Consider the following 26,850-nt stretch of genomic DNA (forward strand, 5'->3'; position numbering starts at 1 on the left):
ATATACTCACTCTTCCTAAAGGTACAAACATTTCAAACAAGGCTCAAAGTTTACTTTTTGCCATATTTATGAAGAAAGCTTTTTCTAAGCAGAGAATTAATGTAAGCTAGATTTCAAAGGGAAAAAATGCTTAATTCCATGAGAATAAAAATAATTTGAAGCACCTTTAAATACTTTAGAAGCACTCATTTACTAGGAATAGCTCAAAAATATCTTTGTAGATCTAGAAGTCAGCGAAAATCACAGAGAAAATTATCTGAAATAATTGCAGGAAATGAATATCTGTGACTTCACATAACAAACCATATATATATATCACCATGATTCTTTCAAATTCACTCTTTGCTAGTCATTGAAGCTGGTCCCAAAAGAGGTAAATATTGAGCTGCAGTGACCTTATGATATATTTGAAATTATCTTTTGCCCTTAATACACAGGGCAACCACCTGATGGCCCGCCAGTTGAATATGGTCACCAATATGTGTTTTGTTTAAAAAGTGTTTATTTGTTTGATGATATTTGGAAGTCTTTAGGAGTGCCATGTGCATTGCATTTTGCTACAATTCCCACCATCTCACTTTATTCGGTCTCTTTCTTTCTGCTCTATGCTTGGTCTCTAAGCGATTTTCCTTCTGGAAGCCTGTAGTTAAAATTCTGTACAATTTGAATTTTCACTGAATTAGTTTTCCCATACAGTCATAGAACATAGAAATTGTTAGAATTGGAACATATCCTAGAGGTTAGTTTACTCTTCTCATTTCTTCTAACAAGATACTGAGGCCAAGAAAAGTAGAGTAGCCTTACCATAGTCAAATGCACATCAATAGTTCTGCCAAAATGTTCTTCTAACTCACTATGCTTAGACAACCCCCATTCTGACATTCCACATTTTGTCATGAGTCACCACCACTCTCTTGTCTCTATAAAGGTAACATTTGCTTCAGAAGCACTTACCCCTGAGAGCAGGTAGCAGGGATCTCTCCTTCTTGTCATCACATTTGTTACATTCACTGAAGTACAGGAGTAAGAAGACATCAACCAGAACCCACATCAGCGAAGTGGCCAGAACCACCTTGCAGTAAACAAACCTCCTCATGTCTTCCCTTGCTTTCTAGTTAAAAAATAGACTGAAGACAGATGCTACTGTGATAAATCCAAGCCACAGGGGTGAACTCCACGTTGAAAGCAAAATACATCCCACTGTATTAAAAAAAAAGGAGAAAAGAAAATTTTATTACCATATAGTTTGGTCATGAAGGAGATATATGAAATATGACTTCCTTAATATTTCCATATATATCAGCCCTTGGCCTTCAAATTCAGAATTATAAGTCCAAACAAATAAAAGTTGTACATAAGCCAGGTGGCTAAAATTTGAACACTTAATCCCAGATATGCTGGGCCCTTAGCAACTATTTGATTTGTTCATGTTGTACTGTTTCTTCCTTAAATTCCCATCCTAACTTTCTGTAGAGCACCAGGTTGTCCAGTGATGCACTTTGGAATTTATCCTGCTTCAGCTCTTTCAAGGAGTGAATGAGGTTGAAACAGAAATTAGCCTGGGGCACAATATATCATAATGGCTAACAGTTGACCTTTATGCACAGATGGTCTTGGGTTTATTTACTTCATAGTTGTGGGAACCTAAGTTTTTTTTCCCTTTGTAAAATGAGAATAACAATGCAAAACCTAAAGATTTTCTATGAGGAGTAGGTAAGATAACACTTGTAAACAAACCATCTTGCAGGAGACAACGTTATTAACATATAGAAGAAAAACATTCTTAAATTCTCAAAAAGGGCAGTCACATGAAATAAAGTCATCAGTTATTAAGCCTTAGAACCCCATCTGGTCTGCACAGAAAATTTATCTACAGCAGATGTTTATTTTAGAATAAATAGCATATATTCAAAAATATTATAGGAGAAATCAGTCACTCTATTACTGTAGAGTGACTTAGAATAATCAGTGTAAGAACTCTAAATGGAATAAGAAAAAATGTGCACAATTACTGAGTGATATTTGAAAACAGTGTAGGATTAATACCATATACATATTTGTTCTATTTACACTAGGTAGGACAATAAGGTCCTGGTTAATTCCATCTATACGGTGTGTGCATACATATACATATATGTGTGTACATGTATGTATATATGCATACAGTATGTATACTGTATATATGTACATGTATGTGTGCGTATACTCTATACTGTATATGTATATACGTATATGTACACTGTATATATACCACCTTTTTTGTGTACTATATGTCTACAGTATACCTATGTATATATATAAAATCCAATATATTCTCATGTCATTTGCTACATTTAAAAAGTATTAACTGCAGTATAAATGTATTGATGTGAATAAGTAACATAGTTTTCACAGATATTCAGGGAGAAGAAATGTTAAACACAAAAACATTCAGAATATTTTATACACATTTGTCTCAAAATTAAAACATCAGAGTGCAATTTGCTGAGGCACAGCTCTTTAAATTAATGACAGCTGTTTCGTATAATAAAGCAACACAAATGCTGTTGCCTATTACAACCTGTCCAGACTGGTAACAAATTCAAAATTAACACAAAGTGACAGTTTAAAAAATTATTATACCAAAGGGTCTACTTTCAATATTTACATAAAATTTATAATTATTCAGAATATTTTTTAAAAAAAGAAACAAGCCAACTGTGCAAATTTAAGAAATACATGATATTTAGGGTTTGTCAGCTTGTTATTTTTCTTGAGAAAGAGGCATTCAAATTACTTATTTCATTTTGACTTCATTGTTCTATAAAAATTATAGCTCACCACTGGAACGCAGCCTCTAAACCTTGAATTACAAGAGAAAAAAATTCCATATATATACACACACACACACACATATATAATTTCCTCTTACTTTGTGTATACTTTGCTGAAAATTAATGTGGAACAATTCAAGCTATCAAATTTTCTTTCATTTTTTGATGGAATAGGTCCCTTCAATTTATTGTAGGAAAAAAAAGTTTCATGGAAAAGTGTATGTAAGACTGATGGTTACCAAAAGCCCATTCCCAGATTATAAGGAATACCTTAGATAAAAGATCCTATATTAAAGGTTCTATATGTTATATAAAATCTTTTATTATGAGGAACAGTAATAAAGTCATAAACACCATTTCTGGCTATGTCATAAAGTGAAAAGATGACTTCAAAGAGAAAGATACGCGATGACGGAAGCAGAGGTTGAAGTAATGTGGCCGTAAACCAAGGAATGGGGATGGAGATGGCCGACAAACAGGATTTTCGCTAGGACCTCCTGAAGGAACTAGCCCTGCCAACACTTGATTTTAGCCCAGTGAGAATCATTTTGAACTTTCAACATAGAGAACTGAGTCCTATCCAAAGAAGAGGAATTACACTATGGAAATTGTACCAGCTGCTTTTCTGGAAATGTTTCCTTCAGAAAACAAGAACTTTCTATATGATCTCACAAACACAGCAGTTACTAAGAAACTTCACTCCTTAAAAGTTACAAGAGCTCTTTCCCTGAGAATTGATGCCTCTGAGGTAGCTACTACTGCTCCCGGAATCAGTTCCACAGGTCCGACACCTGACTGCTCACCTCCATCCCCCAACACACTGCACTCAGAAATAGTGTAAAAGTTATTTGACCCCAGGCTAAATAATAAATATCTATTGTGTCTCCTCTCGATTTTCTGAATTGATCACAACCAAGAATATTTCTAAATCAACACATCTACAGGGTATACAAGCTTTCCTTCCAGTCCTCTTGTTAGCCAACCAACCCCCCTCTTCTGTGGGAACCAGAGGTCAAGAATGAGAGAACTGGTCATGAGATGACCTCTCTCAAAAGGAAGACAGTGATCCCCCAAAAGAATATGATCCTGGGCGATTTGCTCTCCTTCTCCATAGATCCTCTCCAGCCTGTGAATCCCCTGAAATCTACTTCATCCCTATGGGGAAAGAGATGAACATGAAGAAGGACAAGAGGAAGTCATTTTGGCAAATAGTCTTCTGCCACTCAAGATGTTTTCAACAGAAAATAATGTAGAACACTTGGTAAAGAAAATCAAACCCAAAGTTTTAGGAGAAAATTTTTTACCAAAAAAATGCAACCAAGTCAAACACCATACCATTGTTTGGTAGAACAACTGGGAATGCATCCCAGAATGGGGACCAGGGAGTTTTGAACATAATGGAATTTGTAGAGATAGCATGTAGCCTGGAGAGAATAAGATCATGGCCAAAGGCCCTGACTGACATGCATTTATTTAAAAATGTGGCTAAATCACATTCTGACTTCATTGCCTATCCTTCAACTGAGAAAACATCAAGAATTAACTGGAGTGAATCTGAAACTGCTTAACACAGTTCTAAAGGGAAATTTGAAAAAAACTTCCTTCACTTCTGAATGGGAAGAAATTATCAAAATAATTAGTTCGATCAATGTTGGAATTAACAGTGAACTTGAAGAAATGAATAGCATATTGTTTCCTCCTGAGGTTTCTGACTCAACTCCTACAAGCTGCTGCTATTTCTCCGTGAGGTCCTCCGGAATTTGCCCTCCATTCCACCGTATGCGGCGTGTCCTTTTGTGCTTCATCTCCTTGTGGAGTTCTCCCTTAAGTAACTTTTATCATGCTTGCCAATTTTTCCTCATTGCAGATATAACAGATTATGTTGCTGCTGCTGCACTTTGGGAAGTGTTTTGCTTGAACCAGTCAAAAGCAGTATTTTTTATAAAATCAACATTTGACAGTACGACTTTCAGTTATTAGAAGTTTACATTCAACATAAGCAATAAGGTAGGTACTCAGAAGAAATTTATATATGCAAGAAAACTACCATTTTTTATTATGGTGTTAGAGTTTTATAACTTGTCAAGTTAAATACTATATTAATGAAGAAAATATAATCAATAAAATCAGTAAAGTTTTAAAATCCTGGCAAGATCCTGGATTTAATATGTTGACTTAGCCAACTGGGAATTCAGTAATATATAGTAAAAATATTTAAATAGAACTCATCAATTAAAGCATCTAAGAAACAAAGTATGACAGCATTTTATTTTGTGCCACTTTTTTCTTGTAAGGACAGAAACAGAGTATTTTCAGCATTTATCCTATAGTTTTACCAACATGCCTTAAAAAACAAACCTTTTCATTATGGAAAATTTTAAACATATGCAAAAATAAAGAGAATAATATTAAAAACACTTACATACCATTCACCTAGCTTCATAACCTATCAACACATGACCAGTCTTGTTTTACTCCATACTAACTATTCATTCCCTATCCACACCCAGGATCATTTTAAAGAAAATAGTGGATATTACATCATATAATCTGTTAATATTTTTGTAAAACTCTAAATGATACAGATGAGAATAAATCAAAATACCATACCACACCTAAAAAAAAATCAATTAGAAATTTCTTTTTTAAATTTCATTCTACTTTATCTTAATACTTTTTATTTTCTATTAAAATTTTTGGGATAGTATCAGCTAATAAAATCATATAGGTTTCAAGTGTACATTTCTATAAAACATGATCTGTGTATTGCATTGTCTGCCCATCACCCAGAGTCAAATCAATCAAACAGTAATTTCTTAATGTTGCTGAAGATCCACCTGGTTTTTAAATATCTCCAGTTGTCTCAATTTATTTTCTAATCTTTGGTTTGTGTAAATCAGGTTGGTATTAAATATATCATGGTTGGTTGAGAGGTCTCTTAAGACTCTTTTAACATGTAAGTTCACACTTTTTCTTTTTATCTTGTTCCTTGAAATTTATTTGTTGATGAAATCATGCCAAAATATTTTAAAACTTTCTTTTATGAGTTCAATAATCTGTTATTTGAAACTTGGCTTCTCTCAAAATATGAAAATCTATTTTTATAATAATTAAATCCCTGTTTGTATTAAAGGCAGAACCAAACAGTAAAAAGTGAAAAGATGACTTTACATAGGCATGTTGCCTCTCTGTTCTTTATTTTGTTTAATTATAACATATTTTCTATCCTATCCATTTCACAAAATATTGTGACTTAAGCAGAATAAAGAATGATGACATTTTAAAGAGAAAGTATGAAGAATATTATTCTAATAGAAAAATCTGAATGGAATCACTTAATATTAAATATTAAAATGTCTAAGATAAGTCATTTTCTAAGAGCCTAACAGTTGAAGTTATTTGAGAAGTTAATTTAACTTTAGCTATAATGAAATGTGAAAATCACATCTTATTACCACTTCAATAATTACTCAAATTATTCTAATGTCACAGCCTGCTAGATCTGTACATCAAAACAGTACCACCAAGAGGAGTCTCACTTTAGTATTTTATGGAATAGAAATAAGTTGCTGTCTAAATTTTTTGTGTATTTATGAAATAGTCTTTTCTTATATGTCTTAAGCTTTTAATTCTATCTGTACATTGAAAATGTAGTAAATATTATCATTCACAAGGGTCTTATCTACTGGCACTTGTAAAACAGTAATCTCGTCTGTGGTGCTGGAATACTCTCCATATGAGAACAAATTTAGCAGAAGGATGGCACAGTATACACAGTAACACTCACCACCATGAGCACAGTTGGGGACCCAGGTTTATTTAAAAGAGTCAGCATCTGTATTATGTTTTTATTCCAGTAAGCCCCCATTTATTTGCAAACACTGTTCTGTCTCTCAAACCAAGTCCAAGTATTGCAGTATCCCTGGCTTGCCAAACCATGTGGAGCATGACCAACTGCATAAACTACTGGCTCTTCTAGCTAAAAATACAATTCCTTTTATAATTGTTTCAAAATCTTCTTAGCACAGTCATGTCCCTCTTTAAAATATTTTTCTAGGTAGAAAAACTTCAGGAGTTAGAAAACTATCAGGTAGAGTTCTGCTAGTCAGACTGCCTTTGCTTTTCTTCCTGCCCATAAAAGAATAGTATCAGCCAGATAGTCTGAGATATTACAAGATTTTTGTCTGAAAATAGACACCATTTTTCCTATCTTTATCAAAATGGATTTCAAATATCAAAAAATAAAAACTGGATAAAATTTATAAGTTTGGTAACTACATTATTAAAATAAAAAAGAACAACTTTTGTTTCTGCTTTTAATTGGGAAGTCATCCCTTACCCAAGGAGTCTAGTTATGTTGCTGTTAAACTTATTTTTATCTGTAGTCATCTGTTTTCTTTTGCAGAAAATTGCATAATAGGTGCAAATGTATTCAGTCTATTTTGTGAGGCTGTGCTGCAACTGCCAAAGGATCCTGGAAGCTAGTGCAAGACGCTGGTGGTGCCCCAGGAGTCCCAGGCACCAACGCACTTTAAATATTTTAAATCGCTATGCAGGAGCTTCTGTGAACTGGTGACTGGACAACTTTGCAGTTTGCTTATGGATGGGTAAATCTAGGGAGTATGCGCTGAATAAATACCCTGAATTATCAATGGGTTATATTAATAGGAAAACTGATCCTTTTATGAAGGAAAATCTCAAATAAAGGTGAACCAGAAAAATATACCCTTAGCCTAAACCAAAGGAACCACACTTGAAACCACACCACACAGAAAGATACAATAAGAGACATAGAAGCAGAAAAAGATAATGCAAAATAAAAGTCTTACATGAAAAAATGGTGGAATAGAAGATATATATATATGTATGTATATATGTGTACATATGTATATAAAATATATGTATCCTCACTTGCATGTAAACTAAGGAAAATTTAAATATTCATCACATAACATTTAACTAGTAGAAAGCAACCTAACCTAAGGTCCAGAAATAAATATTTCCAAGTTTCAATACCATGATTTGAATCTGGGTTCCAATAGTACTAGTTCTATAGCTTAATTCCAGTTTAATGATCCATGCCTCCCTTCTCCTATTCACAAAATATGAAAAATAGTAGCTACCTCCTATGACCACTATGAGTATTGAGTAATTGATACATCTAAAGGTCCTATAACAATGTCTGACACATAGAATGGGCTCACTACATAGCACCTATATAGCACCAAGTAATAGTAATATTGTTATCATAAGGAACATCATCAACTGAACAAGAAAAAAAGAATGAGAATTCTCCTCATCAATTTTTCTAGAATCTAGAAACAGTGTATGTTCAACACATGTGTATTCAGGGGTCAGAAAAATGATGAACACCACAAACATATTTGAAACTTATAAGCACAAGCTCTGTCCAGAAGGTATCCAGCCATGTAATAAGAAAAATGAAGCCATTTATTGAAGAAGATACAAGATATAAGGAACATCATACATAGGACAATGATGTCTCCATCACTTTCAGAGAAGGTACCTTGGAAACTCACACAGTTCTCCCAGTCACCATGAGCTATCACATTGTACTTTCCTGGATCTCACTGATGGTCTGAATTCTCTTCCCTTTCAAAGGTGATTTTAGTTTTGGGAAAAGGCGGAAGTCACAGGGTGCTAAATCTGGGGTGTAGGTTGACTGAGTCTCCTGGGTGAGTTGATGTTTCACCAAAACACTGCATGAGACATGATGCATGAACAGACATGCTGTCATGATGAAGGTGCCAGTCACCAGTTGCCCATAGCTGCGGCCTTCTGAATCATCCAAATAGTTTCAATGAAGGAATGTTCAAGCTTAATGCAAAATCTGATCCAGATTCCTTGCTCTACACACTCAGTCATTTTGACTGTGATAGCCACACAGTACACATGCTCATTCAACAGCCTTAACTGCACTCACTGGTACAGTGAAGTCGTCATTGTTCACACATGTGCATCCCAGTCCACTCTCCTTGGCTGCCAGGTTACATCGATGTTGTGCAAACCATTCTTGTTACATCAACAATGGCTGAACTTTTTCCAGACAAACCACATGTGTTTAATATTAAATTGAAAATATATATAATATTAATATTTTGAGCAGTAAAATACATTTTATATTTAATAATCAAAACTATATTTGATAGATATAGTTTCTGACGTAGTTACACAGGATACAAACGTCAAAACTCACCAAACTGTACACTTAAGATCTGTGCAATTTAATTCTATATAAATGATACCACATTTTTCAAGGTAAAAACAAAATATTTATGTGCCTATCACATGATTCCCTGACTTCATCAACTTTTGATTACCTAAAGAAGTTACAGGCACAACTGCATCAAATAAGAGGGCTTCTTTTACTCAGTACCTTTCTGATCTCATCTACCATTGTTATCCATGGCAGTGGCTCAGGTCCCCTGGCAGTTCTTTATGGAGACCAACCACCATCTTGCCTCAGAGAATGTACATATGCTGTTTTCTGGGTTCACTGAAGGGTCATGGCTCCCTGCTCTTCCTTCCTTCAACTATAACTTCTACCCTGCTCAAATGTCAAATCATAGACAGCTTGATTTATATAACAACACATTCTGTATTTCCTTAACTCGCTTTTTTTCTTTGTACCTATTATCTACCCAATACACTAAAAAGTCAATTGCTCTTTATATTTGTTTGTATGCCCCTCTTAAATAGCAAGCTACTTGAGAACAGAATTTCACATCTCTTACACATGCCCTCTCTCACTCCAATAGGTTACGTTTTAAAACTCCAGTACTAGCAGTTATGGTATGAATTGTGTCCTCCTCTAAAAAAAATACATAAAGTCCTAAGCCCCGGTATTTAAAGAAAGGCCTTTAAAGAGGCAATTAAGGTAAACTGAAGTCATATGGATAGGCCTCAATCCAACAGGACTGGTTTCCTCCCTCATAAAAAGAGGTAATTAGAGGAAAGACACAGAGAGGAAAAACTGTGTAAAGACAGAGAAGCAGCCATCTACACATTGCAGGGAGAGAGGGTCCTCACAATGAAACCAATTCTGCAGACACATTGCTTTTAGGCTTCTAAAATCTCTGCAAAAGTAAGTTTCTGTTGTTCGAGCCATCCAATCGATAATACATTGTCAGGGCAGCACTAGCAAATGAATACACTGGTTTAATTCAACTTTCCTTTATTCTATTCCTACATGCAAACAGATGAACATGGCTGGAAAGAAACCCCCATTCTGACTTTAATTTGAGAATTCAAGAATTCTGACTTATTTGAAATCTACAACTCACACTACAAGTGGACTTCCAGAGCTTCAGAGCAATCTGCAATACAGCCAAGTCAAATCAGCCTTCAAAAGAAAACTATTGCATCTCATTTGCCATCTTCATGACTTGTCCTCTCAGTTCACCTCAGCACTTCTGCATTTGTGGGTGATGTGCCACTGAGGCAGCTCCCACTCCCAGCGACCCTTTGAGTGAGTGATGTGCACAGCATCCTGATCTTAAAAGCCTTGCTCAGCTCCTGTAGACTCACATCTATGGCTTCTTTTATTTTCTAATTTTTGAATTATATATTCCATTACCATTTAACCCCCTGACAGAGTCAATCCATCTCATTTGCTCTTCCTCTTTTTCTGGTGCCTTCTATTTTTCCCAGGATTGCTGTCTTTTTCATAAGAACTTGACTCCTCATGATTCATGATGTACCCGAAATACAGCAGCTTCAGTTTTGCCATTTTATTTTATTTTATTTATTTTTAGAGAGAGGATAGGGCAGAAGAAAGAGAGAAACAATGATGTGTGAGAGAAACACGTCACACACACCCCACCTGGAGACCTGGCCCACAACCCAAGCAGGTTCCCTCACCAGGAATCCAGTGACCTTTCAGTCCACAGGCCAGCACTCAATCCTCTGAGACACTCCAGCCAGGACCAGTTTTGCCATTTTTGTCTCTGCCAATGTTTCAAGCTTAATTTGCTCTAGGATCCATTTGTTCATCTTCTCCATTTAGCAGAGAAAATATAAACAATCAGAAGAGAATTTTGCATATGGCTATGCTGAATGTATCAAATTGATTGCTTCTATTACTGTCACCCCTAAATATACAACCCAAGTGTTAAACAGATGAATTGTCCTTTTAGGAATGCAGCATCCGTGCTCTCACAGATTCATGAATTTCACTGATATACTTATCTCTTCTGCATCCATTTTTCTTTTCTAATAAGTCATGGCTATTGATATAAGGATGCTATATGAATAATCATCTTAAAATAAACTGATTTGACCCCATATTTCTCTTTAGCTATCCCTCCAGTTCTCTGCTCACCTTCAATGGAAACTTTGGTAAAGAATTATGTATAACTACTGTGTATACATCCCACATCATTATCCTCTAATTCTCTCTTAAATACAAAAAGCTTCTGCCCTGCCATTATCTGGAAACCTAATTTGATACAGTCACGGCCAAATCCAACAGTCAGTTTTCATGCATTTCTTGCATAACGCCGAAGCAGTATTTGAGAAAGGTTGGCCATAGAGCCTTGCACCCTTTCCTGGCAGCTCTTTTCTTTCGCGTCCCTTGTTTGATCTTGCAGCTGAGTCTGTTGGCTCTACATTCCTACCCACTTCCTACCAATTCACTGCTACCACTCCAGATCAAGCCATCAGCAGCACCTTGCCATTCCGCCTTAACTCCTTTTTAAAAATCTGCTATATTTAAATGAAATTTGTGTACTATACAATTCATGTGCTTAAATTGTAGAATCAACGGCTTGTAGTATAGTCACAGAGTTGTGCATCCATCACTACAATCAATTTTAGATCACTTTCATCACCTCAAAAGAAAACAGCTCCCCTTGCTATGACCTCCCAATGCCTCTAGCCCCAGGTGACCACTGATTTTATTTGTCTCTGTAGGTTTTCCCATATTCTGAAATTTCATATACAGGGAATCATACAATATATGGTCCTGCGAGACTATCTTCTTCATTTCCCATAAAGTTTTCAAGACTTACCCATGTTGGCATATGCCAATATTTAACTTCCTTTTCTTGCCAATAATATTCCATTGTGCATTTATGCACATTTTACTTATCCACTTATCAGTTGATCCACATGCAGGCTGTTTCCACTTTTTTGGAAACCATAAATAGTGTAGCTATGGACATCCGTGGACAAGTTTTTATATGAATATATGTAATTATTTCTCTTGAATATATACCTAGTTGTAGGATTACTCAATCATGGTATTTATTATAGTCTTAAATGCATTCCCATAATGAACTACTCTCCAGAAGGCAGGTAGATCATGTTAAAATTTCATCAGATTTCTTCTCTCTTCTGCTCATTAATCACCAATGGCTTTCTATCACATTTAAAATAAATTCCACATCCCTATCTTGGCCTATAACACCCACTCAAACCTGGACCTTGACTATCCTTCAAACTTTATCTTCTAATTCTATTTCCTTCCCACAACGTGCTCCAGATTCTTCATGCTTCACATTCCCTCTGGGACACTGTTGCCCTGAGCAGTACAATGGCACCACCCTTCGCCCTTGACCCACCCCAGAGAGTTCTTTTCCAGACCAATTCATCTAAAACAATGCCTTACCATCATCTATGCCATACAATTATGTAATTTACCCAGAGTACAACTTACTGAGATACGTTCATTTGTTTTTTGTCTACTTCCCCTGGGGAATTATGTCTGTTGTTCTCCATGCTATCCTTCAAATACCAAAAACATGTTATGGCACAACATAGGTGCTTGATAAACATTTGTTTAATGAAAAAAATGCAAAACAGACTGAGAAATAAAGGGTCTTCTAGAAACGCAGGGAAACTAAACAAGCATGGGTATTCATAATAATGGACACTGAAAACACTGAAGAATCATTTGTTGGGCCGTGCGTGAAAGGCCACTCCAAACTGAGTAAATGCCAACCTGGTTCACTGGCACGGAGCTGCTTTTCTTCTTCTACACCCACTGATACCTCTGGTCCTCTCAAACCCGACCACTGCTGCTTTAAAATGAAAGATCATTAAGGATAAGGTTGAGGTATCCTTTCACTGGAGCAGACATAAGGTCATAGGTACCAGTATGAATATGGTTCAGAAGTTAAGGGTGAATGGTGGAGGAGGTCCCACCTACAGCTCTGTGTGAGGGGGGCTCTATGTGAGAAGGCACCCAAGTTGCCATCCTCCATGGTCTCAACTTGCAGTGTTGCTGTTCTAGCCCAGCAATCTTCAACGGGTGTGCCATACAAAATTCTGAAACATGCATTGACCTTTTTTCTTTCAGATTGTCAAAAAATGACAACAGCCAACATAACAATAGCCATCAGGTGTGACTGATTCAAAATTATACCTATTTTTTGGTGTGCCACAGAATTTTAGTAATTAGCGCATGTGTCCGATGAGATGAAAAAAGCTGACAATCGTCATTCTAGTCAAATCGGCCACTCCTGGCCACACTGCCGAGGCCCATGAAGTAAACTGGATCATGTTTCCTGATTTCCAGACCGTCTAGAGTCTGACAATGTTGTGGTTTTGGTTACAAATGCCACCCAAAAATGAAATGATGGCCAAGGTTTCAGACAGATTTTCCATACTACATATCATTCAAAGATTTCATTGAACATTGGAATGACCTTTGTAAAAACTGACGGCAGAAGATATCTGACCAGACTTCCAATCACCTCCTGGTCTACCACCCAAGCAAGGTGGTTGGTTCACTGAATTTGGCCTTCCCCACAAATAGTTCATCTTCTCCTGGCCATCTATTGAATAATTATCAGTATGAAATGGGTAGGGAATTATATAAAACAATGTTTTAAACCTGAGATGCTGCCCCATCTGTTCCTACACCTAGCACATTTTTCCTTCTCCCAGCAGGAAGTACAAGCCAGCCTGGTTGGTGCACCTCCAGTGGCGGTCCAGCCAAAGGGAGCCTAGAGCACTCAAGCTTGATTCTGATTCAAGTGCCTGGATTCTCATGGTCCTAGACCATGATGATAATAAACTCTCGGTTGTATACACTGCTAACTGAATGCCCTACCGTTGTCCACGTGGGCCAACAGAGGAGCTACCTTTAAATTTAGTAAAAATGCCCTTGTTCCATCCACATCTAATCCTTCCACAGGGAAGGTGCAGGTCACAGAAAGGTGACAGAAAAAAGAGGTTCAGTTATATTTATTGAGCTGAGACACACCAAATTCATGTCTATGGAGAGAAACAATCCTGACATCCGGAGAGGAAATAGATTGTGTCCTACCAGGTGTAAGAAAAGGGTGGGCTCAATTCTTGTTCTTTGCGTCATCTAGACCTAACACCAGAGCCTGGCAAAACAATCACACCGCAGTCCTCAGTGAACCAGAGTCTGCAGCTGACAACCTGCCTGCTCTTTTGCTACCTAAACTTGATAATCTCTGAGGAGTAGAATTGATTTATAGTCTTCTGTAGGTTTAAATTTTTAATAAAAACATGTATTGTTTTGGGGATAAAAACCACTGCCTTAATTTATAAAAACTAAAATATTCCTTTCATCTACCCAGCAGATGCAATGGAGTGTCTATACAGGTGGCACCCCTGTGTGAGGCACCAAAGACAAAACACAGAGACAGGCATAACCACTGCCTTCTGCCTTAGGATCCAGTAGCAAGGGTAGATTAAGCACTGGAGTGGGGATAAGAAAGGAGGTAAGTAAACATCAGGAGTGATTTTGAGATGCAGAACTCATAACATATAGCTTTTCTGTGTAATTATTAATGTTGAGAGAAAAGAGCAACAAAGGATTATCGGACACAGAAAGATGGAAAGAAGAGTGAAGCCTCACAGAAGATGTTTCTAAGGCAGATGCCATTTGGCAAGGCCTCTGTTACACTCTGGCCTCTTCAGTCATGCTCGGATAATGGGAGCATCTATTCTAGGATGATGCTATGAATGTCAAAGCCTGAAATATATGTTAATGATATTTTACAAGAAAATTATCACTAAAACAGTGAAATTAAGTCTTCATAAAGAAAGCTTGTAAAAAAGCAATATATGTCCTTCAAAAACATGATAAAATTTGTCTATAAGCAACCTAAAAATTGTTCATCATTCGTGTGTTTTTGCTATTTAATGACTGCTCCGTATTCATCTAATAACATGGCATACCTGGCTTAAGCTTGTCCATTATTAGTTACCAAGAGGGGAAAATAGAAATCCAAAATATCCACCTGCATATAAAACCCTGAGATTTCAGACAACAGGACAGCATTCAGACATTTCCCAATAGACACGGACCAGCAAGCTGGCCATCTTCTGCTATAAATCACATGGTTAAAAAGAAAACAAATGTTTCCACTGAGACGTCTAACCATTAGAAAATCTTAACCTCAGCTTCCTAACTGGCCTTAAGGCTTTTGAATTCTTCATGACAAAAGATTCAAGGCATGAATTACAAGTGTTCCTTCTTTGAAACGTGTTGAGTTATGTGGCTATTTCTTGTCTAGGTTGTCTTTAGAAAATATAAGAGTTTATTTGTAGAAAGTAATTAAGAATAATATTAAAATGTCTTATAAAATTATATCAGTGTCACTCTGCTCCAGCAGGAAAGTAGGAGCAGACAAAAAGTAAGTTAAGGAGAGTCCAGCAAAAGTCCAGAACTCTAGGGCGCAAAGGGGTCCCGGCAGCATAAGGGAGAGGATGCAGAGGGATCTGGCCACAGAAAAAGCTAGAAATAAAATTAGTTAGAGCTTCTTTCTGAAATTTCATCACAAAATTGCACAAATGTAAATCAAGTTTCATTTGCCAGCTCGAATATTTTAATATAGTAGATCTTTTTACCACATTTCATACCTGTGAGAAACATATAACTTAATTTAAATTAGTTTAAAAACACTAACAAGTGAAATATTCAAATTTGTCTATCTAAAATATTTTAAGTAAAATAATATAAACACCTTATTAAAGCTACTACTTATTACTCTGATTTGCAGTTTCAGGGGTTTTTTTTCCTTCAACCTTTCTAGTGAAGTTATTAATTATAAATTAAGTGCCTTAAAAGACAGGCAATTAGAAGGAAGATGTAAATAAAGAATTAAAATCAGAATATTGAATAATTAGTCCCCACTTAATTAAATAGCTAAGTAAAATTATTATATCCCCAAAGAATTATAATTCATATTCTTATTAGCAAAGCACCTTGTCAAATAAAATTGCTACAGAATATAACTTGTTAATCAACATAAAGCAATCTAATATAATGGAGTATAGAATCTAATAATAGAAAAGAGAAATATTATAAAGAAAGAAAATTTGCCAAAAATACACAAGGAAGGGAAAGATATCATGCCTCTGCACAAGATTTCAAAGTTGAACAAAAATTACCATTAAATGTACAAGCACACAAAAAAGCAACTGAAATAAAAGCAACATTTTCCCTTTCATCAGGGAAAAAAGACTACTAATTAATTTAATTAGGGATGGTGCTAATGAAAGACCTGTAAATTAAAACTAAACACTGTTTTTGATAAAATTATACTTTAGCAAAATTGGGATTAAATGGGTCCTTTTTTATTTTGTGGGTAGAAATGTCAATTAGCTAAAAGTTTTTTTGGAAAGAAATGTGGTGCATTAAAAACAAATATAATTTTTGGATGTACCTTCTTAAAAATAATCCTGTACTTTCAAATAGTAATTTCTCTACTGCAAAAGTCTTTTGAAATCCCCACATTAGAAAGAAGATTTTGTGCATGGCGATGTCATGACAACATTATTAAAAAGTTCAAAATAGATACATAGCTAACTAACAGTATATTATGTAGCAATTAGAAAGTTATGAAGGATTTACAGAAACTAGTATAAAGGAGACGTGGACAAAAACTAAGGGGGGTGTAAATGGGAGGGAGGTGGGGAGCACTAGGGGGGAGGCCTAGGATGGGATTAAAAGACAGAAAACTGTACTTGAACAACAACTAAATAAACAATTTTTTTAAAAAGAAATAAAATAAAATCTAAAATAAAAGTTATGAAATTTTGTGCTAACATAAGAAATGTTGATATAATAAGAAAAAATTTTAAAAATCAAGACACTGACTTTCACTATGGTCACAACTATTTTTTTACCTTACTCATATAAGAGTGCTGAAAAAAACTGGTGGAAATGTATAATTTTTTTGCATGTCTCTTACTATTTTTATTAATTTCCAAATTATCCAGAAATAGTATATATTATCTGAGTGAGAAAAATATATGCTTACTTTTAAAGGAAATAAGTAAAACACCAACAACAGTGATGAAGAATAAAACACTGAGTCACATGACAGTCGTGCATATGTGAACACAGGGTCACACACAGTCATAATGAAATGCAACAGAGAGAGAGTGGCAGGCTCAGAAGTCCATCAAAAGTTATTCACAAAACAGAGCAAAGAACGGCAGAAACTCACATTAAAATAAAGCCTAATTTGAGTGTTTTGTTTCCAAATTTCCTTCTCTTAGTTTTTGTAGATTTACTTTTCCCCTTTTTTGTAGAGGGGTGAACTAGTTTTTGGTGTTGTTATTGTTGTCATTTGTTTGTACTTTATCCTCACCCAAGGACATATTTATTGATTTTAGAGGAAGGGAAAGGAGCCAGGAGAGAGAAAGAGAGAAAACATGGATCGGTTGCCTTTTGTATGTACCTCAACTGGAAACTGAACTGGCAACCTATGTGTGTGCCCTTACTGGGAATCGAACCCTCGACCTTTCTTCAGTTTGTGGGTCAACGCTCCAAACAACTGGGCCATACCAGGCAGGGCCAAATTTCTGTTTTTTAGTAGTCTCCAATATTACAAAATCTATGTGGCTTTGGAAAGAAAAATGTTTCTATTAAACACTTTAATAGAATTTAATTCTATTAAATTCTATTTAATTCTATTTAAACTTTTAAAAAAAGTGTAATAGAGTTAAACTAACTCTATTTAATTCTATTAAAACTTTTTTAAAAAGTGGCTAACTTTCCAAACCTGGAGATTCACAAACTGTCTTTTTCTGGTAGCATTTGTGGTCTTTCTTCCAAATAAATACCCTCTTAAAACCATCAGGAGTACTATTTAAAAGTGATTATTAAAAATAGGGAAGACTACTGACTCCTAAACCCTCACTGCTGCAGTCTATATTTCATCAAACCCAACTAAGTCTGCAGAAAAGAAATGACACAAATTTTAAATTCCATCTATGTAAGGAGACTTTAATATTTTGAAGACAGACCTACTCAAACCCCCAAATATTTTTCTCTTGTATATAATTTAGATTAAAATGCTATGCTATAGAAGCAACCTAAGTGCCCATCAGTAAATGAGTGGATCAAAAAACTGTGGTGCATTTACACAATGTAACACTACCCAGCAGAAAGAAAGAAGGAGCTCCTACCCTTCATGACAGTATGGATAGAACTGGAGAGCATTATGCTAAATGAAGTAAGCTAGGAAGTGAAAGACAAATACCATATGATCTCACCTATAAGTGGAACCTAATCAACAGAACAAACAATCAAGCAAAGTATAACCAGAGACATTAAAAGTAAGAACAATCTGACACTAACCAGAGGGGAGGTGGGAAAAGATAATGAGAGGAAAGGGGGAAGGGTTATCAAGGCACATGTAAAAAGCACCCATGGACAAAGCCAGAGGTGAGTAGGATCAAGGGTGAGAGGTGGGGGAGGTCACTGGGGTCAGGGGCAGTGGTGGGAGGAAATGGAAACAACTGTACTTAAACAACAAAAAAAAAAGGAAAAAAAGATATACAAATGAAAAAGAAGCAGATGAAAATACCCTCAAATCATATCTCTTTAGAAAAATTTCAAATTAAAGCAACAATTAAATACTACTACATATTTATTAGAATGGCTAAAATCCAAAATAATGACACCACCAAATGCTACTGAAGGTACAGAGCCACAGGAACTCTCATCCATTCTGGTGGGACTGCAAAATGTCACAAGCCTAGTGCAAGAAAGTTGGCAGTTTCTTACAAAAATAAACAGTCTTAAAACATGACCCTGCATTCGTACTCCTAGATATTAGCTCATTTGAATTAAAAACGTATGCCCACATAAAAAAATTGCACCTGTGTGTCATGCAGAATCGTTCAGAATCATCAAAAACTAGAAGGAATCAAGAAGTCCTTCAATATGTGAATGGATAACCTATTTCTGAAAGGTGGATTCTAGAAAGGTTTTGAGCAATGACAATGTTATTAGCATACTGCATAGTTTCCCAAGATAATTATGTGGAAGAATGTCTTCATGTATATGTTCTAATACTGATTTTAATTAAATCTTTCAGAAATATTAACCCCCCAAAAAATACCATGCTAAACACTTTGCAAGTATGGATGGCCAGGGAGAACATTATGCTAAGTGAAATAAGCCAGTCAGAGAAAGACAAATACCAATGATTTCACTCATATGTGGAATCTCATGAACAAACTAAACTAACAAGGAAAATGGGGAGAGGCTCATAGATGGAGAGCAGAATGACAGCTAGTGTGGAGGGAGCAGAAGAGGTGGAGAAATTGAGCAAAAAGAAAAAGGACTCACGGACATGGACAACAATGTGGTGATTGCTGGAAGGAGGAGAGTGTAAGAGGACTAAAGGGTAATGGAAAAATACAATAAAGATTACATAAAATACAGAAATAAAAAACAAAAAAATAAACTGACAACTACAGGGATTATTGCTATAGAAAAGCATGGTATCCCCTCAAACATGGTACTGTAATTTGACACATCAAATCATTACTGACATGAGAAAAATGTTTAGATTCAAAAACTGAGTTATCATGAGCAAAAAAAGCCCTACCTGTTAAAAGCAAGTACCCTACTATGTGTTTTTATTTGGAGACAAAACAAAAACAAAAATAAAAGATGTAGTATATGACTAATCTATCTATCCCACTGTCTTTGTTGAAAGGTGTAATCTATAATTACTATTTTAAATAACCTTAAGTATCATTTTAATGCAATAATTAAATAATATTATGTCTCTGAGTCACCAAAAAATGTATGTCCCTTTATCACTTTGTGCCAGTCAATGTCATTTAAATCAACTTTCGGAAACAATTCTTTCAGTTTATTCACCGGAAATTAGCTTTAGGGAATATGGTGGGGGAAGGGCGTGAAAAGAAGCTACCCTTGCCCTACTCAAATCTACTTCAATTGTTAAATTTTCTTTCTAGAAATAAATTATTTACAGTTTACATTATAGCAGTCAGAAATATTAATAGCCAGTTTTTCTTATTAGTTTATTTTTGAGTCAAGGTGCAAAATCTAAAAGCAAACAGCTCATATATTTTTACAAAGGTTTTACAGTTAAAACAGCAAAAGTATAAAGCTGTACAATCAGTAACATCTGTTTAATCCAAAGAAAAGCTCCACTATTTATGTGGTTGAATGGTTCTAACATTTTCTTTTGATTTTGATAAGCATAGTAAATACATTCTAACCACTGATTGCCATCAGAACAAATCAGTAGGTGTGCTCCATTCCAAAATCTCTTATCTATTAATTTCTGTGGAATGAAACAGTGTTCAAACTGAGAAAGAAAATGCTTGTATAATTACTTGCCTACAAAAAAGCCATAATCAGTATAAAAATTCTCATGCTTTTCACATCCATCCAGCTCCACCCCAGCAGAATAGCAATCAACGTTTTATTTTTCTTTTTGCTTCACATTTTTGGCAAAGACATGTATAAATGAAGCAATCTCAATCAATGAAACCTATTTACTGATGCATGGGATTTTTTTCTTTATGCCATTTTTAACTCCTGGTTATTCCCACTCCTCTGATTTTATTAAATTATACTTCTCTTTGATAGTATTTAAACCATGTCTCCTTTATCATATTTCTTATATTGCTTTTTTATTAATCTCATTTCTTCTCCATATTCTCCCCCATTTCAATTATAAAAATCACCTAACCTAAATTTCTCATTTCAATCTGCAGTTGGCTCTGTAGGATATACGTGTTAGCTGTTTTCCATGTGACAATTATTTTTCCCATTCTTTTCCCAACTTTCCTGTATTCTCATCTCCTTCAATAGAGAAAACAACATTTTGCTTACCCATTCCAATATTCTCCATAATTTCCATTTAATATTTTCCAGAAGCTCCTTCTCTGTTACCCAAATCCTGATTACATATCTAAGTTCTTTCTTCATCTCCACCCAAACCACAATGATAGCAGATAATACCTAAGAAAGTCTGTGCTTGTAGTCATTTGCCAGTACTGTGACACAGAGCTGTCTAAATGATAGCAAGAAACATTAAAACAACAATTGTATCAAAGAACCAGAAAGGTGGAAAACATTATTTTTTATAAAAACTCAGCAATATATAGTGTGGTTAGGAGTATCAGACAGAATTTGATTCAAGTCTCACCTTTTGGCACTCTTTCATTTAGAGATAATAGACAGGTTAATCTGCCCAGCTAACTCCAGTTGTTCCCATGTTTATGAAATAGCAGTAAGAGTTACACCTAGAAGGTCATGGTAAAAATTAAGTACATATAATGAGAATCAAAGCAAGGGGCACACAGAGGTAACTTATCGGTACATGTTAGCTACTACCATAATTGCTATTAATATTTAAGGAGCAAAATAATCCATTAATACAACTCAAAAGGGGTAAAGCATGCAAGATTCATTCAAATATAAGCTATTTATTTCATTTCTTCAGCAAATAATTTTAAAGTAACTAAATGCTCCCAGTCCAATGCTAGATGTTTAGGGCACCTAACCTCATGAAGCTTATGATCTACCAATTCTGGAAAAATCAAAGACCTGTTCAAGGTTAAGATTTCTAGGACCAGCATCAGAGTACTGATATTATTATCTTTATTCTGTTCTTTATTGATTCCATCACCTTATTTTTTAATTAAGTTTATAATAGAAAAATAGGGGCATTCATAAGTTTACTGGTAGACTTTGAAAATGTTGGGGCTTCTGTATGACATACAGGTGGAGCTGCCAGAAGGCAAGTGAGTATAGGAACTGAATTTCGGGAGAGGTGAAGAAAGGGAGTCAGCAAACCAATGTTGTTTGTTTGTTTGTTTGTTTGTTTGTTTGTTTGTTTTTAAAGATTTTATTTATTTATTTATTTTGGGGGAAGGGAAGGGAGGGAGAGAAACATCAATGTGCGGTTGCTTCTCAAGTGGCCCCTACTGGGGACCTGGCCCACAACCCAGGCATGGACCCTGACTGGGAATGGAACTGGCAACCTTTTTGTACTCAGGCCGGTGCTCAATCCACTGAGCCCACCAGCCAGGGCCAATGTTAATTAAAGCAACCAACTGGAACTGGTAAAATTTCTTTAGTGATACTGTGAGTGTGAAAAAAAAGAGGGCACCACAAAGAATTTTATAGAGTACCAATCTGAAAGAAAGATAAACCCACAAATGAGGGGTGTGGGGGGAAGAGAAGAACAGGAGAGTGCACTGTTGTAGTTCCCAGTGGAAAGAACATTTTTAAATAGAGGGCATGATCCATGGTACAAAGTTGTGCTAATAGATCACAGTAGTTTATTCTATTGTAGTCCCAGGACTAACTTTAATGAGCTTATAAAGAATATTTTCCAGACAAGCAGAAAAAGCAAGCCTCAGTGTGTTGAGGTGTGAATGGAGGATGCAGTTGTGAGGCACAGAATATAGACAATTCTAAGAAACATTGCTGGGGGTAGTGATAAAGGTTACTGTGTAGCTGAAAGTGGACTTAGAATAAAGGAAGGATTTGTGCACAGATGTGTTTTTGTTTTTGAGGCGAAAGATACTTGGGCATGTTTTTTGTCAATGGGAAGAAATCAAAAGAGAAAGTCTTTTGATGACATAGAAGAGAAAGAAAATATTCATGTGAGTTAGAGCTCATAGAACACATGTGCATGAAAGCACTGGTTTCTGGAGGAAGAAGCATCTGAAAGGAGGACTGAGCAGTGGTAAATGAGCAGTAACCTCCTCTGCTCCTATCTTACAGATGCTAATTCCTCTGTGTGTCATCTGTTAAAAAAGAAAGCAAAGTAAAAAGGAGGAAATGTTAGAGCATAAGACAGTGCAAAAGGCCTCCTAAAATACTGTGGAGAATAGAAGATACCTCTTTAGAAAAGTACTTAAAAGTTGCATGCTCAGAGAAAAGGGCTCAGCTGAGGCTGTCATCCCAAATCCTCACCCTGTTTGCTGGTGCATATCATCTCAGGTGCCTGCCCAGAAGGACCTAGGCAGCTGTCCCTCTCTATTCCTTTTTACCTTCCAAGAAAAGAATTAACTCCAGATAGCAGGTATTTTTATTCTGCACTTCCCATTTTTAGCAAACTGAATCAATTTAAGAATCAGGTTATTGTAAGTATAACTGAATCAAACATAATATTATATAATCACTATCTCAATGAATCCTTAAATGGTTTGAATGTGCTGAAAATGATTTGTAACATCCTCCTCCCCTAAAAATTAATGATGATGCATCTTACCAAACCTTTGCACTTATACCTGTAAATACAGCAAAGAAGGAAAATACAGTAAGAAAGTAGAAACTCAAAAAACTTTGCTCTAAGTTAGCTATATGTTATTAGAAAAAAATTGTTTGTGTTCATGACTAACATAGATAAATTCTCGAAGGACACTTTTTTTCCCTCTCACCTTCCTCACTCCTTCTCTATCTGTTGGATCCTTCTATTTCCAAGATGCCTTCCAGTTTGACTCTCTGCTATCCAGTTTGATTCTCAATTGGGAATCTCTGATGCTAACTGAGGTTGCCTGGCAACATGACCTACAGAGAACTGCACAGCCTGTGTGGAAGCTCTATTGTTTTAGTTCACAGGTAGGAGATTTGGGCAGAACTTCATGAGGTTCCCACATTGCAATTCTGCTTCATTTCAGTGAGTGTGTAGTGAAGTTTATTAGTTGCAATATTATCATTATAGGTCATTGTATTATTTAGAATTGTTTTTATTTTCTTATAATTATAAATGCTACCAGAAAAACTTAAAGGATTGAAATTGCCCTTCAAAATACTTCATACCTTTTTAGAAGTTCGATATTATAATTCCAAAGTAAATATATATAAAAACCCAAAGGCTTTTGATAGGGAAGAGATAGATGCAAGGGGATCTTCTTAGGGTTTGGAAGTGTTCTATATCTTGGTTTGGGTAATGGTAACACAAGCATGCAACTATGTAAATATCCATCAATCTGTACATTTAATAGTAGTACACTTCATACTTTAATATACATACGTCATGCTTTGAGAGCTTTAAAAGGTGGTAATGAGATGAGGAAATGTACATTACATTCCCATAAAGAAACAAGAGGCTATGTAAGCTTGATATGTGTGACCTTAGGGAGAAAAATAATCTCTAGGCTTTTATTACAGAGCAGAATATCTTCTTATAGACTGGGCACAGCTGCTAATTAGCTTAACAACAGAAACTATGTTGTCATGTGTCAACCGTGCTTTTACTAATAATATGCTATTTACAGAGTAGGAGCCTTAACTGTCAACTCAAATGGGCTGATTGAAGAGAGCAGGCAGCACTAATAGTCACACACAGCAAATGATTTGCTATTTGCTCCAGCCTCACTGGGTCACAAGCAGAATCCCTCAGCTGCAGGGAAAGATCACATATGGAAATTTACCTCAAGGAGACCTTTCCTACATAAAGTCACAGGCATGTCTGGCTGGCCTGGCCTCTGCAGAGTGCTCTGAGTAACCTCTTGCTCGTCACAATTTACTGTGGCAGATAAATAGATTGGCAAAGTCTCACCTGAAGTTTAAAACAGAGGTCCTTAATAGCTTCATTTTATTGTATTTTATTCGTAAAGCATCATCATATAATCTCTATACCAGAGAGTAAGGGCATTTCCTGTATTTTACACATACACAGAAGCTTCTAAAGAATTTACATTTGAACTTGTCCAAGTTTTAAAACTACTTTTACATTGTCCTTATTTCATTTCATCCTCATCATGGCCTTGATACACAGGGTCCAACAGAAGAAATGGCTGCTTGAGTGTGGTTGGTATGGTATTAATATGACTGTAATAATTTATAGTTTTAATCTGAACATTTCATTTACATGTCATACGGTGTGCTTGAGTGTGATATTGTTATATTACAGAATTACACACTTATGTATTTTATAATAAAAGATTTTATAATAAAAAGTATTATTTGTGCCAGACCATGTACGTTGGCCATTTTTTAAATTCTCAAGCTCGGAGAATTTAAGCAACTTGCTCAAAATGATGGTTTGTCTGAGCCTGAAATTTTCCCAACCAGAATGTGAAGCCAGTTTCCTAACACACAACACTGTATTGTTCAGCTAATTTCTACTGCTTCATTTCAGAACTAGCAAAACTTCTCAACCAAGCCAGTTCCTACAAAAATTCAACTTTAATTTGAACAAATAAGTCTTGATCACTTGATTTTCTGTTCTTGAGAATATTTCTTGCATCAGAGGAGATAACAGACACAAGAAAATTTGTCTAAAGCAAATAAAAATGTACAGAATTGTGCCTTAAAGCTGTCAGATAGGTGGCAGAGGTCAATTTGTCCAACTAATGGATTCGTCAGTGGACAAAATTCAGGTCCAGAGGGTTATAATAATGACTTTCGCAAGATTCATAACTTTTAATGGCAGAATTCAAACTGGAACTCATTCCATCTGCTTCTTGCTTTGACATTATATAAAGTGCTACTATTGTAAGCTTAAAGTTTGAGCAGCACTCCAGTGTAGTTGAAAATACAAAAATAACATAGTTAAAGAGCAGAAATTGAGATTCAGCCCCATCTAAAGAATAAAGCTCTACCCAAGAGAAACAAAGTAAATTGCCTTTCTACCCTATGAATCAGTATTAGCCATAAATAGACTCTGTACCCCTTAAATAACTGAATTATGTTAACATAAGTGGGTACAACGAAAGAAACCATTTCCTGACCCTTTCCTATAGACCCTTTGCATATATTATCACATTCAATCCTCACCAAAATGCTTCAAGACAGTTATTACCACACTCTTTCACGACTGAGAAAGTAGAAGCAGTTAGGATAAGACCTTGCTCAAGGTCACAACACTAGTAATTTGCTACACCGAGATCAGAAACCAGCTCTGTTTAACAACAGAATTTGTATATTTTAAATCACACCATCCTGCTTTAGAAATAAAGGCAGTCCTCACCCTCCAGTTGCGGCTGAGCCTGCTAAAAGCCTGCCCCCTATCTACAACATCTTTCCCTTCCTCACGAGGGACACATTCAGAGCAGTTAGTTATGTGTACAGCTAAAACACTATATTTAACAGCTTTTTTGCAACAAAAAGGAATGACAGTTGATGGGTCAGTAGAAAATATTGGGTGAAGTTTACAGGGAAACTATGAGGCAGCTAAATTAGCTGGTAGCAAGTACCCTCGTCATTGTTTTTTTTTTTCTTTCTTGTTTCATAGAACTAAATATGATGGTATGATAGATGGGCTGCAGTAGTCACTAAAGCCATTCGAAAACTGTTGAGAATGAAGTCTTATGGCTAAGATGGAGGAACAAAACTACACGAGACAACTAGGTTCTCTAATAAGCAAGATATTAAAATTATACTGAGCTTCAATTCCTCACAAGACTGATAACAACGACTCCTGTTTGTGTAAAATGATACTAAAAGTGCCATTAATTCCAGCCTTCTGGCTCTGGTAAATGCATACTAGGTAATTTGGGGAGAAAAACACTCTTCTTGCTTTAAAATTTAGGTTAAAATATATTTTTTAAATTGCAGTTTTTCTTCCATTTAGAAGGTGAAAACCACAATAGAATATTGCTCTCATCCTAACCATGAGAAAAGGCCAGATAATCTGCAAAATAACTTTCAATGAGTCGATCAGACAGCTGGGGTTAGAAGGCTAAAATATTAACTAAAATTCAAACAGTAACAGACACCCTGAGGAGAGACAGGATGTAAACCGTTTCACCTTTGCCAGATCATGAGAAGAGCAGGTACGCATAAAAGTGGGTAAGAAATAAA

General features: G+C 35.7%; 1 protein-coding gene across 3 annotated transcripts in view; it reads right to left on the reverse strand.

The window, feature by feature from the left end:
- The window catches only part of GALNT13 (polypeptide N-acetylgalactosaminyltransferase 13), a 514,121-nt gene that overhangs the window by 446,113 nt on the left and 41,158 nt on the right, over window positions 1–26,850 (reverse strand). For all 3 annotated transcript variants that reach the window (XM_037143386.2, XM_037143385.2, XM_053671600.1), the window contains exon 3: window positions 955–1,200. In XM_037143386.2, the coding sequence (XP_036999281.2) occupies window positions 955–1,096 (142 nt within the window). In that variant the 5' untranslated portion in view covers window positions 1,097–1,200. The remainder of the gene's footprint in view (window positions 1–954; window positions 1,201–26,850) is intronic.

Source organism: Artibeus jamaicensis, unplaced genomic scaffold (genome assembly GCF_021234435.1).
Source record: "Artibeus jamaicensis isolate MK-2021 breed Jamaican fruit bat unplaced genomic scaffold, CSHL_Jam_final contig_1832, whole genome shotgun sequence".
NCBI lineage: Eukaryota > Metazoa > Chordata > Mammalia > Chiroptera > Phyllostomidae > Artibeus > Artibeus jamaicensis.